At 39.8% G+C, this 16,657-nt stretch overlaps 1 protein-coding gene across 1 annotated transcript in view; it reads right to left on the bottom strand.

The window, feature by feature from the left end:
- LOC132836794 (cyclin-dependent kinase-like 1) overlaps positions 1-16,657 on the bottom strand; it is a 61,496-nt gene that overhangs the window by 19,655 nt on the left and 25,184 nt on the right. The window contains exons 2-4 of the mRNA XM_060856264.1: positions 11,836-11,957; positions 3,397-3,469; positions 1,532-1,622 (exon numbers count right to left, since the gene is read on the bottom strand). Of these exons, the coding sequence (XP_060712247.1) occupies positions 1,532-1,622; positions 3,397-3,469; positions 11,836-11,957 (286 nt within the window). The remainder of the gene's footprint in view (positions 1-1,531; positions 1,623-3,396; positions 3,470-11,835; positions 11,958-16,657) is intronic.

The raw sequence follows: 16,657 nt of genomic DNA, 5'->3' as shown, positions 1-16,657 counted from the left end.
CTTCATGTGTTTTGGGTCTATGCACAGAATTTTCAGTTCCTCTCTTAGCATCCTCATTTAAATGGCCTCTATTTTCTTCCACAAGTTCTTTCTTATTTGTTTACTGATCACTCCAAGTTTTGAGGCATGTAGGAAAATGGAGAGAATGTAGCACCCATATTGATGTTTTTCCCTTGTCCTTTCATCTTCACAAAATTAATTTTGGTTGTTTCTATCGTTCTTCTAACTTGCTGAATATTATCTGTTATAACTTGTCCTAACATCAATGAGCTTATACCCTGTTCCAATGTGACACTACCCACTTCAATCTTTCCTCTGGTTTCTTCCAGCCTAGTCATTCTACCTACCTTGCTATTGTGTTATTGATGGTTGTACTCAATCCATATTCCACACATCTAGATTTAAACTGACCTATATATTTTGTAACCATCCCACTACATTTAGAGTGTAGGTTTGCTCGCTGAGCTGTAGGTTTGATATCCAGACGTTTCATTACCTGGCTAGGTAACATCATCAGTGGCGACCTCCAAGTGAAGCGAAGCTGTTGTCTCCTGCTTTCTATTTATAGGTTTCTCCTGGATGGGGTTCCTGGGGTTTGTGGTGATGTCACTTCCTGTTCATTTTCTGAGGGGTTGACAGATGATATTTAGATCTATGTGTTTGTTTATGGCGTTGTGGTTAGAGTGCCAGGCCTCTAGGAATTCTCTGGCATGTCTTTGCTTAGCTTGTTCCAGGATAGATGTGTTGTCCCAGTCGAAATGGTGTTTTTTTCATCCATGTGTAGGGCTATGAGGGAGAGAGGGTCGTGTCTTTTTGTGGCCAGCTGGTGTTCATGTATCCTGGTGGCTAACTTTCTTCTTGTTTGTTCTACGTGGTGTTTGTGGTAGTCCTTGCATGGAAGTTTGTACAACCCATGGACAAAACCAACGTCATCTACATAGAACCATTTACCATCTATCAACCCCTCAGAAAATGAACAGGAAATGACATTACCACAACCAGGAACCCCATCCAGGACAAACATATAAATAGAAAACAGGAGACAACAGCTTCGCTTCACTTGGAGGTCGCCTGATGATGTTACCTAGCCAGGTAATGAAACGTCTGGATATCAAACTTACAACTCAGCAAGCAAACCTACACCCTAAACCTCAACCTGAGCTACAAACCTTGCAAAAATCCCACCACATCCTTCATATTAATGTTAATCTACATATTCTCCTTAACAACTTTTACACAGATAATCAGATTTTCATGCCATGGACAGTTGACAGCAGTTAGAGGAAATCTACAGTTGTTCACATCACTATAATTATAATTCATTGGAAAATTATTGCTGGCCTGGCCAAAATAAGAGATTCCACATATTTACTCAAAGTTTTATTCTTTTTCAAAAGTTGAGACCCTGAAATGCAACATTGGGTTACTTAAATGTTAAAAATCTCTTCAACTGAATAAATAAAATGCTGTTGTACATACAGAAATGTTGCCGTAGGGTTGGCAGTCTGATGCAGAAAGGAAATAAACTCACTCAAGATTCTTGCAAAGCCAAAATCGCAGAGTTTGATGACTCCATGCTTGGTGATGAGTATATTCTCTGGTTTCACGTCTCTGTGGATGCACTGAGAGAGAAATAGTCATGGAAAGTCAGTCAGCAGCTGTAAACAAGTTTGCAGCATAAGAATAACCCAGACCAAGCACCTAAAGTCACGTGTTTTGCTCCAATGAACTGGAGTCAGCATGCAATTCGTGCAATTTATTAATTTGTCCAAGACTTGACATGGTGAGGTAAATATATTGCCAATTACCACAGAATGCGTAGTCAGTATTTTGTGCTGTTGGCTCATGGCTCCACAAAGAACCAATTGGCATAATTTCACTCAACTCCTTCAGAGTCAGTCCTACCTGTACTGGGTTAATGGTGGAATATGTGGCAACCCAGAGGTCAAGTTGAAATCCCATTATGGTGAGGTTGTGAAACCAAAGGTGGCCTCACTCAAAAACTGACTGTGAAAACTGCTAGAAAATTGGTAATGCTCAAATGAAGAAAAAGCAAACTGCCATCCTTCTCTGCTATATAGGACTCCAATCTGGCATTACCTGGATATGCATTACTGTTTAACTCAGTTATAGAACTAGTTTCACAAATTAATGTGGTTGCATCCTGGGATTATTTCACCGACCAGCCAAAACAGAGCAATGGCCAGATATCCCACCACAGTGGGAGAGTCAGAGTCATAGAGTTGCACAGCATGGAAACAGACCCTTGGTTCAACTCATCCATGCCGATCAGATATATAAAATAAATCTAGTCCTATTTGACAGCATTTGGCCCCTATCCCTCTAAACTCTTCCTATTCATATACCCATCCAGATGGTTTTTAAAATGTTGTAATTGTCTCAGCTTCTACCACTTCCTCTGATAGTTCATTCCATAAGTGGACCACCCTCTGTGTGAAAAAGTTGTCCCTTAGGTTGTGCAAGCCTGCAGCGATTTTAGCAGTTACTGATAATTCAAGCTGATCTATACTCACTGGCTACAGACACTGGCTTGGCGCAATGTGATGTTGGGGAAGTATGCTACCAATGTACTGACCAACAACACTTGCCATGCCTGAGCTTAAGAAGCAGCTTATATTTAATCATTCATGCCTCTTTGAAAGAGCTATCCAATTAGTTGCACTCATACTGTCCTTTTCTCAAAGACCTGCAAATAGTTATTTTAAATATCGAGTGACTAATCTGAAAGCCAAAATTGCTGACTGCACATGTATAAAAGAAGGCTGTGAAGTCAGCCATGAAGACAGGTCACAGGAAACACCTGTCAATGTATCGTCACCACCACTGTATTTTGTAAGCAGTGACATCAGACATCACCAGCTGTGGGATCACAGGAGGGGAATTGAGGAGACAGGGTTGAGGGGGAGCTTCCCTTTACCACCTGGCCGAAATTTGCTGTGGTGGATGGCAGTGCACAGGCACAGTGCCAGCAGTGTTTGGATCATAAGCAGTATGAGTGCTGGTGACGGATAGTTGCTTCTTTGTTGGATCCACAATTGGTTAGTTTTTGGCTGAGTGGATGGAGCAGCTGGATCTGGCGGCACTGGAAACATCTTGCATTGGCCACAAATGCTGAAACATGCATTTTAAACAGTGGGAAGAAAAAGAGATAAGGTTCCTGGCTGTTGTTATTTTGTAACTTTTCAATTATGTGGCACATAGTTGTACCTGCAAATGGTACAAAGTGGTGATGTTCACAATAAATTCAGTCTTTTAAATGTTTATCCAATTCTCTTCGAAATTGACTGTTGAATCTGTTTCTGCAGAGGCATTCCAAACATGAAAATGTACTGCCCATCCCTGGTACCATCCTAGCACTCTTCCCTTCATACTTACATTGTGCTTATGACAGAAGTTGACAGCCTGCAGTGTTTGCCTTATGATGCTCTTCACTTGATCTTCTGCAACTCTGGAAGTGAGGGAAAGAGAGAGGGATACATTTTTTTAAATGTGCAGTCATTCAAACCTCACAACTGGACCAGCTCAAGTGTGTCAGTGTAAGAGGAACTGGAAACGTTTTTTTTAGAAGCAATGATGCATTATTTAAAGCTGCAGACATGACCTTCAAGGAGTCTGATATTTATAGTCACAAAGGTCTCCTTTCACTTGACAATCAAATTATGTTTTACTGAAGACTTCACTGCTACCCTAGAAAGCTCCCCAATTATGGCGAATGCGATGGTTGCAGTAGAAGTTAATTACTGTCACATGAATCTAAATGAGACAGCAGTTAATTGGCAGCCATAGCAAGAGTGGCACAGATGACAACTGCAGAGCTGCTGCAAGGAAGTTCCAGAACTGTTGGGGAGTTAATTTGAAACTTTATAAGCTAACAGTAACCATCTCACCACTTTCTTCCTCCCTTTTCTGCAACTTTTTTTCTTGGGCTCTATCACCTTTTAATAGTAGGACATAAATATAAGAAAACAATCAAGCAATTCATGGGAACTACCATATCCCAAGCCCTTACCACCCTCATATATAAATACATGCACACTTTTCTCATATGCCACTGGATAGTAAGTGATTACAAGCAGTCTGTTTTTATTTCCTGTAATACCCACTATACACAGGGTGTTGAGATCTGTGTGGCTTAGTATCACCAACTTGATTCAATTGCTTTAGATAGTAATTTTCTATGGTCAGAGAGAAATGATTTCCCGAGACGTCAATGGTTATTTGTCAATTGTGTAATTTGGTATTGCACCTTAATCTGCCCACAACTGCAGGAGTGGTGAGTGGGTACCAAATCAGAATACCCCAATATTGAACAGAACATAATCACAGGAATATTATGATGCAGAAGGAGACTATTCAGCCCATTATGTCTGTGCCAGCTCTCTGAACATTTTAACGGGGTGCCAATCTCTTGCCTTTTTCTTATAATACCACACCAACAAATGAAATATAAGCAAATTGCATATCAATCAGATCCAGAAAAAAATTCCAGAATAAAAACTAGCCTTTCCTAACCACTTTTAAAGATTAAAATAAAACCGTTTTAAACATGGCTGACACACACCAGTTGCTTTCAAATATATCTTGTGGTTCAGAACATAACACCTATGCCTCCAAGCCAGCAGATGTGTGTTTAGTACTCATTTAAATACTTGTTGGCTAAACTAAAAGCATTCATGAGGAGGTAGGCGAGGGAAGAAATTGTTGGGGGCTTGAATGAAAGTTTGTATCTTGTTTAGTCACAGCAGACGTCCGAGGACTGGAAAATTGCTAATTTTGTTTCATTTTTTTTTAAGGAGAATAACAGATAATCCAGAAAAGTAAGGCAGGTGGAACTTACTTCAATGGTAAGGAAATTATTGAAGAAAATTCTTAGGGACAGGATTTATTCACATTTGGACTTATTAGTGACAGGCAGCATAACTAGGTTGTCTCACAAACTTGATTGAGTTTTTGAGGAAGAGACAAAGACGATTGATGAGGGTAGGATGGTAGATGTAGCCTGCATGAACTTTAGCAAAAGCCTTTGACAAGGTCTCTCTTGACAGGACGTGAAGTCACATGGGAACTGAAAGATGGATAAAGAATGGCTTGGTCATAGAAGACAGAGACTAGCGGTAGAAGGATGTTTTCTGACTGGAAATCTGAGACTGGTGGTGGTGTTCCATACTGATCAACGCTGGGACCCATGTTGTTTGTTATATGTATAAATGATTTGGAGGATATCGTAGGTGCTCTGATTAGTAAGTTTGTAGACAAAAAGGTTGGGGATAGGTGACTACTGTGAGGAGGACTGCCAGAGTATGGAGAAGGATATATATAAGCTAGAAACTTGGGCAGAGAAATAGCAGATGGAAATTGATCTCAACAAATGAAAGGTGACGCATTTTGGAACATCTAACACAGGAGGGAAATAAATGGAAAAACCCTTAGAAGCATTAACATACAGAGGGATCTAGGTGTACAGATCTAGAGTTCTTTGAAAATTGCAACACAAATGGATAAGGTGCAAAGATTGCACTTTCTCCGAAATGGATAAGGTGGTCAAGAAGAGGGATGGCATCCTTGCCTACATCAGTTGGAGCACAGATTGGCAAGTCATTGTTGCAGCTGTACAGAACTCCAGTAAAGCTACATTTGGAAAACTGCATACACTTCTGGTCACTGCACTACCAAAAGAATGTGCAGGCTTTGGAGAGGGTACAGAAAAGGTGTACAAGGATGTTGTCTCGTTTGGAGGATATTAGCTGAGGAGAGATTGGAAAAATTCTAGTGTTTTCACTTGGATGTTGGAGGCGAAGGAGCAACCTGATAAAAGTTTACAAAATAATGAGAGGCAGCTTTTTTGTTTTACACAGAGGGTGGTAAGTGTCTGAAATGTGTTGCCAGCAGAGGTGGTAGATGCAGATACAATAGCAACATTTAAGAGGCATCTTGATAGATGCATGAATAGGCAGGGAATAGAGGGATACGGACTGAGGCAAAGAGGTTTTAATTTAGAAAGTAGTAATGTGTTGCTGCAGGCTTAATGGGCCAAAAGGATGTTCCTGTGCTATACAGTGGTTTGTTCTTTAGTTCAATAGGTTATGATAATCTGCTAATCTTTCCAACATTTTCTCACTATGTCCAACAGGGAAAAATTGTGAAGATATATAACAATTGAGGTTTTCCAAAATTTAATTTTGGCTCCTTGCTGGCTAACATAGAACAGTAGTCTGCTGGATTTTGTTGGATTATCATCCAATCTATCCAATTGCCCAGTACTCAGGAATATTAGGATGTTGTTGAATATAATCTAACTCAAGCATCAGAGTTCATAGGTCCGAAATATGTTTTAGAGCAGTTTTATCTTATGTCCTACCTAGGGCTACTCAATATATTGTCTAGAAAAGGAGTCTAACTATCTGCTTAATTTTCTTGCTGTACAGTTTTAATTAGCATTTCATCTCTTCTTCAGGAAAGAAAATTTCAAATGGCTGCTTTATAATGATAGATCCTAAAAGAATCAAAAAGCTGCTGTTTAATTATTTTCCATCAGCTGATTAAGCTTATACTTCTTTCCCTGCAGCTGTCTGATTAATATGCAGTACAGAACCTAACTCTAACAGTGAATGTGCTCCCTTGCAAATGCAAACAGTGCCTTGTTGCCATGGCAAACGCTACACATTCTGCAGTTCTTGGCTTTCCCCTCCTCTCACGTGTGTGTCTCTCGATCATCCCCTTGACATGTCCATTCCTTCACCCTCCACCATCATCACCACGACCAACATTTCCTCCTCCTTTACTGTCACTCCTATCCCTCCTTTCCTTGTACCATCCCCCCCGCCCCCGCCCCCCCACCCCCACCCCCTTGCCGTCACCACCAGTATGAACTGAAATATAAGTGGTTACCCTGGAGATTGTGGAATGCCACTTGCAAACCTACCATGGGCTATATTGCCTGCTCAGCACATTAAATAAGTTAAGTCATTCACTGGGCCAAGGCAAGTGGAGGAGAGAGCGTGGTTCAGTTCTTTTTTGGGGGGGTTGGGTGATGCTGCACGGAGGGATGCAGGAGGTGCTGTTAATTGACTGAACCAAATCCAGTGTTACTGCCGTCTTATTATCTGGTCATATATCTGTACATTGATTAGGGTAAAACAAACAAATGTCTACTATTATTCTTCCATCCTCCCAACACACCACAGGAGTTTAAAGCCAACCCAATCCCAACTTTTCAATTTGTCTCTTGACCTACACAGTTTTAGTCCTTGTTCAATGGAGAACTAGGCATCATCATTAAGGCCAGGGTGTGTTTGGCACTCCAGGGTAACAGCTGCCAGGTAATCAGCAGTAAAAATAAATGGAGTTGGACAAGTCAGGCAGCAACCTCTGTTCACTGCACCGAAGGCTTTTCTTGCCGTGTAAACAGCCAAAAAATTCAGATCATATATCTCAATCTGTGCATGCTTAACCTTTTCCTTGTACCCTTTGTGTTCTGTTGTTGCTCCTCAGGGCTTTTGAAATGGTTTCCTTTAGTTGTTTAACTGCACACAGCTGAACACTCAAAATTCTTTTCCGTTTAGGCCTTGGTTTGAAGTTCCAGGCACAATGCGTCACCAGGCAACCAATGAGTGACTCCTAGATAACATGCAATGACAAAGGCCCTTAGCCAACCCCTGGTGCTACAACACTGCCAGAACACAGCGATATCATTATTATTAAGTGACTGCATGAATTTTAAAAAAAGTAACTGATAATAACTGGATTATACAGTTGAAAAGGACCTTTCATCTCCAGAAGAGAGCTGAGGATATGTTTACATGGCTTTTGTGATCACTATTTAACCCCAGGTAGAAAGTATTGTTTACAGTGACTACCTAATGGAGAACAACAAGCCATATTTGAGCTGGCCCAAATGTAATAGGTAAGAAGGTGGGCTTCTGGTTATACATATTGGCATCCACTTAGCCACCAATGGCCAACTCTCCCAGCAGAAACAAGTTCTTGGGTTTCTTTAATACATTTAACCAGGAGACTATAACAAACCTAGACTATTTAACATTCTGAAAACCAGATCAGGATGAGTTGAGGACTGAGTTGCAGAGCTTGGAGAGAAGAACTGGAGTCATATTACAAGCAATCAGTACAGAATGTGAGTACCAATGCGGTGAAGATGAAACCTACTGTTGCACAAGGAAGGCAGATTCTACCATTATTTGCTGAACAAACTTTCTACAGTCTTTTGAGAATGTAACTAATAGACAAATACGAGAGAACCAGTGGATGTTGTTTATTTGCATTTTCAGAAGGCTTTTGATAAAATCCATCATGAGAGGTTAGAGGGCGAAGTTAAAGTGCACATTACCGGGTTAATGTATTTGCATGGATCAAGAATTGGTTAACAGGCAGGAAACAGAGAGTGGGAATAATTGGGTCTTTTTCTAAGTGGCAGGTAGTGACTAGTGGGGTACTACAAGGCATCAGTACTTGGGCCCCAGCTCTTCACAATGATGTATCAATGACCTGGATGAGGGAACCAAATGCAACATTTCCAAGTTTTCTGATACGAAACTGGATGGAATTGTGAATTGTGAAACTTCAAGGTGATCCAGACAAGTTGAGTGAATGAGCAAAATACATGGCATATGCAGTACAATGTGGCTTAGTGTGAAGTTGTATGCTTTAGTGTGAAAATTATGAAGAAAGAGTATTATTAAAATGGTGATAGAAAGCGTTGATGTACAAAGGAATCTGGGTATCATGGTACACTGGTGAATTGATGTAAACAGGCAGGTGTAGTCAGCAGTTAAGATGGTTAATGATATATTGACCTTCATTGAGTTCAGAATGTCTTACTGCAGTAATGTGGAGTTTTGGTGAGACCACAGCAGGGGTACATAGAACATAGAACAATACCGCGTAGAACAGGCCCTTTGGCCTTTGATGTTGCGCCGACTTGTGAACTATTCTCAGCTTGTCCCCCGACACTATCCCAAAATCATCCATGTACTTACCTAAGGATTGTTTAAATATCCCTAATGTGGCTGAGGTGACTACATTAGCAGATAGAGAGTGGTAAGGGCGTGGAATGCACTAAGTAAAGAACCTACCTCTGACATCGGTCTTAAATCTATCACCTCTCAATTTGTAGTTATGCCCCCTCGTAAACACTGACATCATCATCCTAGGAAAAAGGCTTTCACTGTCTACCCTATCTAATCCTCTGATCATCTTGCATGTCTCTATCAAATCCCCTCTTAGCCTCCTTCTTACCAATGAGAACAGGTTCAAGTCTCTCAGCCTTTCCTCATAAGGCCTTCTCTCCAGACCAGGCAACACCCTGGTAAATCTCCTTTGCACCTTTTCCAATGCTTCCACATCCTTCCCGAAATATAGGGACCAGAACTGTACACAATATTCCAAGTGTGGCCGCACCAGCATTTTGTATAGTTGCAGCATGATATTGCGGCTCCGGAACTCAATCCCTCTACGATTGAAACCTAACAACTGTATGCCTTCTTAATAGCACCATCCACCTGGGTGGCAACTTTCAGGGATCCATGTACATGGACTCCAAGATTCCTTTGCACATCCACACTACCAAGAATCTTTCCATTGACCCAGTACTCTGCCTTCCTGTTATTCTTCCCAAAGTGCATCACCTCACATTTAGCTGTGCTGAACTCCATTTGCCTCCTCTCAGCCCAATTCTGCAGTTTATCCAAGTCCCCCTGCAACCTGTAACATTCTTCCACACTGTCCACTACTCCACCGACTTTAATGTCATCTGCAAATTTACTAATCCATTCACCTATGCCTGCATCTCAGTCATTTACAAAAATGACAAACAGCAGTGGTCCAAAAACAAATCCTTGTGGCACACCACTAGTAACCGGACTCCAGGCTGAATATTTTCCATCAACCACCACTCGCTGCCTTCTTTCAGAAAGCCAGTTTCTAATCCAAGCTGCTAAATCACCCTCAATTCCATGCCTCTGCATTTTCTCCAACAGCCTGCCACGTGGAACCTTATCAAAGGCTTTACTGAAGTCCATGTATACCACATCAACTGCCCTACCCTCATCTACATGCTTGGTCATCTTCTCAAAAAATTCAATGAAATTTGTGAGACATGACCTGCTCTTGACGAAACCATGTTGACTATCTGAAGTCAAATTGTTGTTTGCTAGATGAAGTTTTGGTCTCCTGACCCAAGAGAGGTAGGTTCACTATGCTGGTACCAGGAATGGCAGGACTATCTGAGGAGAGATTGATTTCACTGGGCCAATAGTCACTAGAATTTAGAAGGACGAGAGAGATCTAATTAAAATGTATAAAATTCTAACAGGGCTGAACAAACTAGAAGCAGAGTGAATATTTTCCTTGGTTGGTGAGTCTAGAACTAGTGGACACAGTCTCAGAATACGGGATAGATCATTTATGGCTGAGATGAGGAAAAAAACCATTCTTCACTGTAAGAGTAGTGAACCTGTGGTATTCTCTACCACAGAAGACTGTGCAGGCCAAATCATTGAATATATTGCCAAGGAGCGCAGTGGAGGCCAGGACGTTAAATATCTTCAAGGCAGAGATTGATAAATTCTTGATCTCGCAAGGAATTAAGGGCTTAGGGAATTGAAATGCCCATCAGCCATGATTAAATGGCAGAGTGGGCTCGATGGGCCAAATGGCCTTACTTCCACTCCTATGTCTTATGGATTTATATTCAAGGAAGAAATAGATTTTAAAGGCATCAAGGAGTACAAGGAGAAAGCAGGAGTATAGCTTTGCGACAGAGAATCAGTATGATCACATTCAGTGGCCTAAACCTGCTCCTCATTTGTGTGACACCACTATATGGAGGGTACATATAAAGAACAGATGAATTTTACATATAGGAGGTAAGAAAGCATATGGCCCCTTGAGGATACTCTGCCATTTGACAAGTGCCTGAGAACTGACTGACCTCAACTCTACTTTCCTGAATATCCTCCATAACCTTAAGATTCATGACTGACAAGACATTCAAGCTAATTTGACTTTTTAAAATATACAATAACCCTGTCTCAACCAGTCACTGTGGAACAGATTTCCACAGCTATTGGCAGAATGATTGAAGACTTCAGCTATGTGCAAATAGTAGAAAACCTTTGTCTTAGGGTAAGAAGTAGGGATTCAGAGGTTTTCAAAATAATGAAGAGATTGTGTTCAATGGCAGAATATTTGTTAAGCAAGAACATACATTTAAAGGTAATTGGCGGAAGAACCAAAGCCAAAATTTGTTTTTAAATATAGCGATTTGTGATGGCCTCAACTACGTAAAAGGATGGAAACAAATATTTTCAGGAGGAAAATCATGAGGAAACAGCAAGGGAGTGGGAGTGCATTTAAAGAACTGGCACCGGTACGATGGGCTGAATGGCCTAACTCTCTGTTTCTTTATCCTAAAATATACCAGAGGAGAGTGAATGATATAATTACCTACTGTGTGTGTGAAAATATAGAAAACTTAGTCAGGACAGGGGTTTGTCTTGTACCTGATTAAGGATTATGCTCTAACCTAGACTCACCATGCTCAGGTTCATGTGTGATGATTGTTCTGGCACACCACCAGGATTCACATTTGGCAAGCAGAGTAGTGCAGCTGGTAGGCAAGTCAGAGTCTGCATCAATCATATTACCAGCAACATGACCTGAGCTCAGGAACTAAATTGTTATAATTTATCTTCAAAATGAAAAGCAGTACCTTTCAGCAGTGCAGTGTTTATAGAAAAGTGACATAAAATTGGACAGCTTTTTAAAAGACAAAAAAGAGAGGAAGAGGTTGTCACTCACCCCCTGGGGTACTTGTCCAACTCATTCAGTACAGTGTGGTCACAATACTCGAAGACCAGATGTAGTTTGCGCTTCCGCCTGAATACCTCCAACAAGTTAACCAGGTTCACGTGCTTGAGTTGCTATTAAGACAAACAGGCAGTAGCAGAAGAGCTCCAAGACCAATTATAGCTTAAAATCAGACATATTAACGTCACCTTTGAAATAAAAACAGAAGCTACAGGAGTGTACAGGTCACTCAGCATCTGCGTAGGAAACCCCCTCATCATACAGTGCATTATCACTTGCCTTTCCTTTGATTTGATTCTGGTGATTACTATATCTTCACCCACACACAGGATTACAGGTCCCTGCTCCAGAGCACAATATTTAAGTCCCAGTGCAATACCAGTGAAGGAGTTGCTTTAGTGTTAGAGGTTTAAATCTTTGAGACAAGATATTAAATGGAAATGACATCAAGCAGCTCCAATGGCAGTAAAAGATCTCAGGTATTATTTGAAGAGAAGCTGGAAATTCCCCTGTTCTTTCTGAAATTAGTTCCTCAGATCACTAAACTGATTACATATCTCACCGGCTATGAGATTTTGCTCTGCTGAAAATTTATCACTACTAAATTTGCCTAGAGAAATGATATTTCAAATGCACTTCAAAAATAACTTCTTGCCCACAGAAGTGTTTTGGTAGAAATCTGGAGCACTTGAAAGATCAATAGTGACTGTGTTTGCTTCTCTTCCATTTTGACCACAATATTGGAGCAATTAAATAAAATAAATGATTTGTTATCAAAGAAAGGGGCATCTGAAGTATCGTAGTTTAATGGTAAATGTTACAATTAATACTTCAGAGACTCAGACTAATCCTTTGGTGATAGGTTTCAAATCCAACATAGCATTGAATTAATGAATATGGAATAAAATGCTGGTTTCACTTGAGCATGAAACTACCAGCCTGTCATTAAAAATTCACCTCTTTTACTAATCTCCATCAGGGAGAAATCTTTAGCCTTCAAGCTAGCTCTAAATGGCCATCACTCATCAATATATCAAGAATTAGTCTTTGTTGTCATACTGGAATTTTGTACTTAAAAATCAAAATATTGTTGCAGATAACATTCAACTAATTTGACATGATTGAATGAATCCAAGTTGAAATGGAGTCAAAAACTCATTAAATTGTCACCTTTATGGGACACCACTAAATGGTAAATAAGCACTTCTTTTGTGCATGGGTTACAGTAAAAGTAATCAGGTCAGTGTTCCTCTCAACTGATCTCAAGTCTTAGAAACTTTAAGGTATTATTCAGGGTATTGAATATCTTCTCCGTCCTGTAACCTAGCAGCAAAGTCACTGAACACCATAGTCTCTACTGGCTCAACAGTGCTGCACAAAATTAGACAGGTGAAACTGTTGAAGACACACTTACCTCATAATGAATACCTGGTAGACTTTCAGATTTATTAGGCTGATATTGTTAAGGGAGGTCTTAGTGTAAAATTATGCATTTGCAGTGAAGACTGCATCTTGAGTGGTGTACCCTACCGAGGAAATATATTGCAGAACACACCATTCAGCACCTAAGAGTCAAATGAGGGTCATTAGACCGATGCTGATGATCGGAAAAGGTAGCCTAGCGGTTGCCATCCTGAAACTAGTAATCTATAAAGGTATAAGTTCAATTTACACTATAGCAATTTAGGGAAAGCACCACGACTAATTAGACTGGTTTACATCTGATTCCACTCCTACATAATAGCTGATTCATAATGCTCTCAGCTAACTGAAAATATGCTGTAGGACTGCCAGTCTGACCTGTACTTCATAAAAGAACAACGACTTGTAATGGAGCTTGATGAAATGATTAAGCAGAATATTCTAAGGGAGATTTGATATTGCAGTAATGTTAGAATTAAACCTTTGTTAAGCATGATAGAAAAATATTTAAACTGTATTATCTTATAATGGCTACAAAATAAGTCACAGCAATAACACTCTTGCCTGTGAATCAAAAGGTAGTGGGTTTAAGTCCCATTCCCGATATTTAACTGGCCTTTGTTACATTGCTGTTCTTAGGAGCTCAGTGTGACAGTACAACAGTGACCATTATTTCAAAAATTACTAATGGGCTACTTCAGATGTCTGGAGGTTGTGACAGGTGCTGCATAAATTCAAGTTCCTTCTTTAATTGATGCCACGTTGTAAAGCTGCACAGCAATTCTAATGCACTGGCTACTGCACTTTAAAACTGATTCTTGCAGTCTTCTTCTTGCAGTTTGAGTGAAGTCATGATCTCACAGAGAATGTACTTTAATATCAGATACTGCAGTAGGGACCAATTCATAAGGTTGAGGGAATAATAAGCATGAATAGAGTTTCAAGGACATCAGCTAATCATGCAGAAAAAAATTTTCTTTTTAATTAAAATTTGTGTAGAAGGGGAGGAGCAAATAATGAAGCAGTGCTGAGGGTTGCAGTATGGATTCACTAGTGAAGGAGCAATGGAATGCAACAGTACAGAAATGCATGATAACAAAAATTTGGGAGGTTTACTTATTTCATGGCTCAAAGGAAAAGGTAATGAGGAGGGTTACAGTTTGTTGACAGAGCTATTGATAAGGTCTAGGTTTCTTGTCAATCTTTCCTCAAAGGAGAATTTTAAAACTTCTCATAGAATCTAATATATATCCCTGCTTTTTGATAGATAACATGAAGGCTACAGTGAAAATTTGGATTTGAAAGGTTTGATAATCTTAATATTGGACTCAAAAGAGAAAATACATTTAATCCCAGTCATCAGATGTGATCATAAATTACATGATCACCTTTATACCAAATAAACTTGTGACCGCTTGACTTTAATGTTTTAAGAATCTTTCTGATTATAAGGGATAGATAGAATATCTAATCATAAACATTTCCTTTAACAATAAGATATATAGTAGGGAACTCTAGAGGGTGGTCTGTGTTAAAAGAAAATATGTGTTAAGTGATATTTAGTGAAACTGGAACAGAGAGGGTCATAACAGCTTTATAAAGGCCATGATTTGGAGGAGCTGGTGTAGGACTGGGATTTTCAAAGTTACATTTTTAACTTTGTCCACCCCAGTGTGATTTTTAACTTTATAAAGGCCGAATTTCAATCATTCCCATTGTCAGCAATTTTGATTAAAGTAGTGAAACTTTGTCAACTCTTACATTGAGGAAATCTTTTGCAGAGAATATATGTCAAAACTAACCCTGAAAACCACAGGGAACAGTAATCCATTATAAAAAATTTGAGATCTGAACTAGATGTTCTGCATGAGCGGTCTTTCGAGACTTTGCATTAGTTACATTTTTGTTAAAATCAAAGTATTCAGATGCTACTATACACCTGTGAAGCAAGTAGAACTTGAACCTGGGCCTCCCTTTTGAGTCCAATATTAAGATTAATAGGGACACTACTACTGCACAAGAGGTCCTTGCATTCCTTATAGCAAGGAGTTTGCCTTTATTGCTCATTATGTAGATATCCAAAGGAGAGGCCTGGGTGCTACAAGAATACAACTCCCGAGTCCTCTTGTGGCATAGTTGTAATTTCTTACCCCTGGACTGGGAGGCCCTGGTTCAAGTCCCACCTGTTCCAGAGGTGTGTAAAAACATCACTGAACAGGTTAATTAGAAAAATAGTTTTATTTAAAAAAAGAATACAACCCCTCCATTGTACATAATGAATACTGTGAGTTGGTTCATTTTTGACACCTTTAGTCTTCTGGAAAGTCCTATGCAAGAGATAGAATTAAATGTAAACAAACTTTGGTTTATTTCACATAACGTTTGACACTGCTCAAAATTCAGTTTTTGTTAATTGAGAAGTATTGTCTTTCACTCCTTGTAATATGGAAAATAAAGTCAAGGAGCTCGCCTCACTTTATTCACCAATACCAATGCCTAGTTAATACTAGCAAAGGAAATGTAAATCTGCTGCCTCTTAACTTTGACTCAGGCATTGAGTGGGTAACAGGCAGTTACCCACTTTTACACATGTCAGTTCTAGGCAATGAGCCAGTAATTCCAGATCAGTATTGAGGGAGTACTGCACAGTCAGAAATGCTGTCTTTCACATTAGACATAAAAGTCTTCCCTCCTTTGTAGATGTAAAAGGTCTCATGGAATTAAACTGAACACAAGAGAGATCTCTTTGATGTTCTAGCTAATGTTTATCCCTCAACCAATATTGCTGAAACAGGTTCTCTGGTTATCTTATTGCTGTTTTTGGAACCTTGCTGTGTAGAAATTGATTGCCATGTTTCTTGCATTACAACAGCAACTACTGTACACCTAAAGCACTTAATTGGCTATAAAGTGCTTTTGTTTGTCTTGAGATCATGATAGGCATTAAAGTAAATGTCTTTCTCTCTATAAAATTCGAACTTGAGGAGACTGCCTTTACCAGCTAGAGAAGAGATTGTTTCACCCTTTACTTACCTAGTGGTTCATCCTGCCATCAGTCTAAAGTGCCACCTTAGCTATTAAGAGACTCCAGGCCAATCCCAGGGTGTGGTGAAACTAACATAACACAGGTCCTGACTGGTTAAGCACAACATGTGCCCTACCTGTGGCCCTTGAGTGAACCTGTTGGTTTGTATTGCTTAAAGAAAAATCTGGCAGTTTGCATGGCCATCTTCTAAAGTTAACCAAGTTTATCAAATTCAGTTTCACAACTTGTCATTGTGCAACTTAGATCACAATGTCGAGGTCCACAATCATAAGTACGTGGCTATTGTTCCACCCATCAATGTTCCTCAGCTGAAAGCAGCACAGGATAAGGTTTAGAACCCAAAAC

Source organism: Hemiscyllium ocellatum, chromosome 47 (genome assembly GCF_020745735.1).
Source record: "Hemiscyllium ocellatum isolate sHemOce1 chromosome 47, sHemOce1.pat.X.cur, whole genome shotgun sequence".
In the NCBI taxonomy this organism is placed as follows: Eukaryota; Metazoa; Chordata; class Chondrichthyes; order Orectolobiformes; family Hemiscylliidae; genus Hemiscyllium; species Hemiscyllium ocellatum.
The sequence above is the reverse complement of the archived record's forward strand: the minus strand, read 5'-3'. Positions and strand labels throughout refer to the sequence as shown.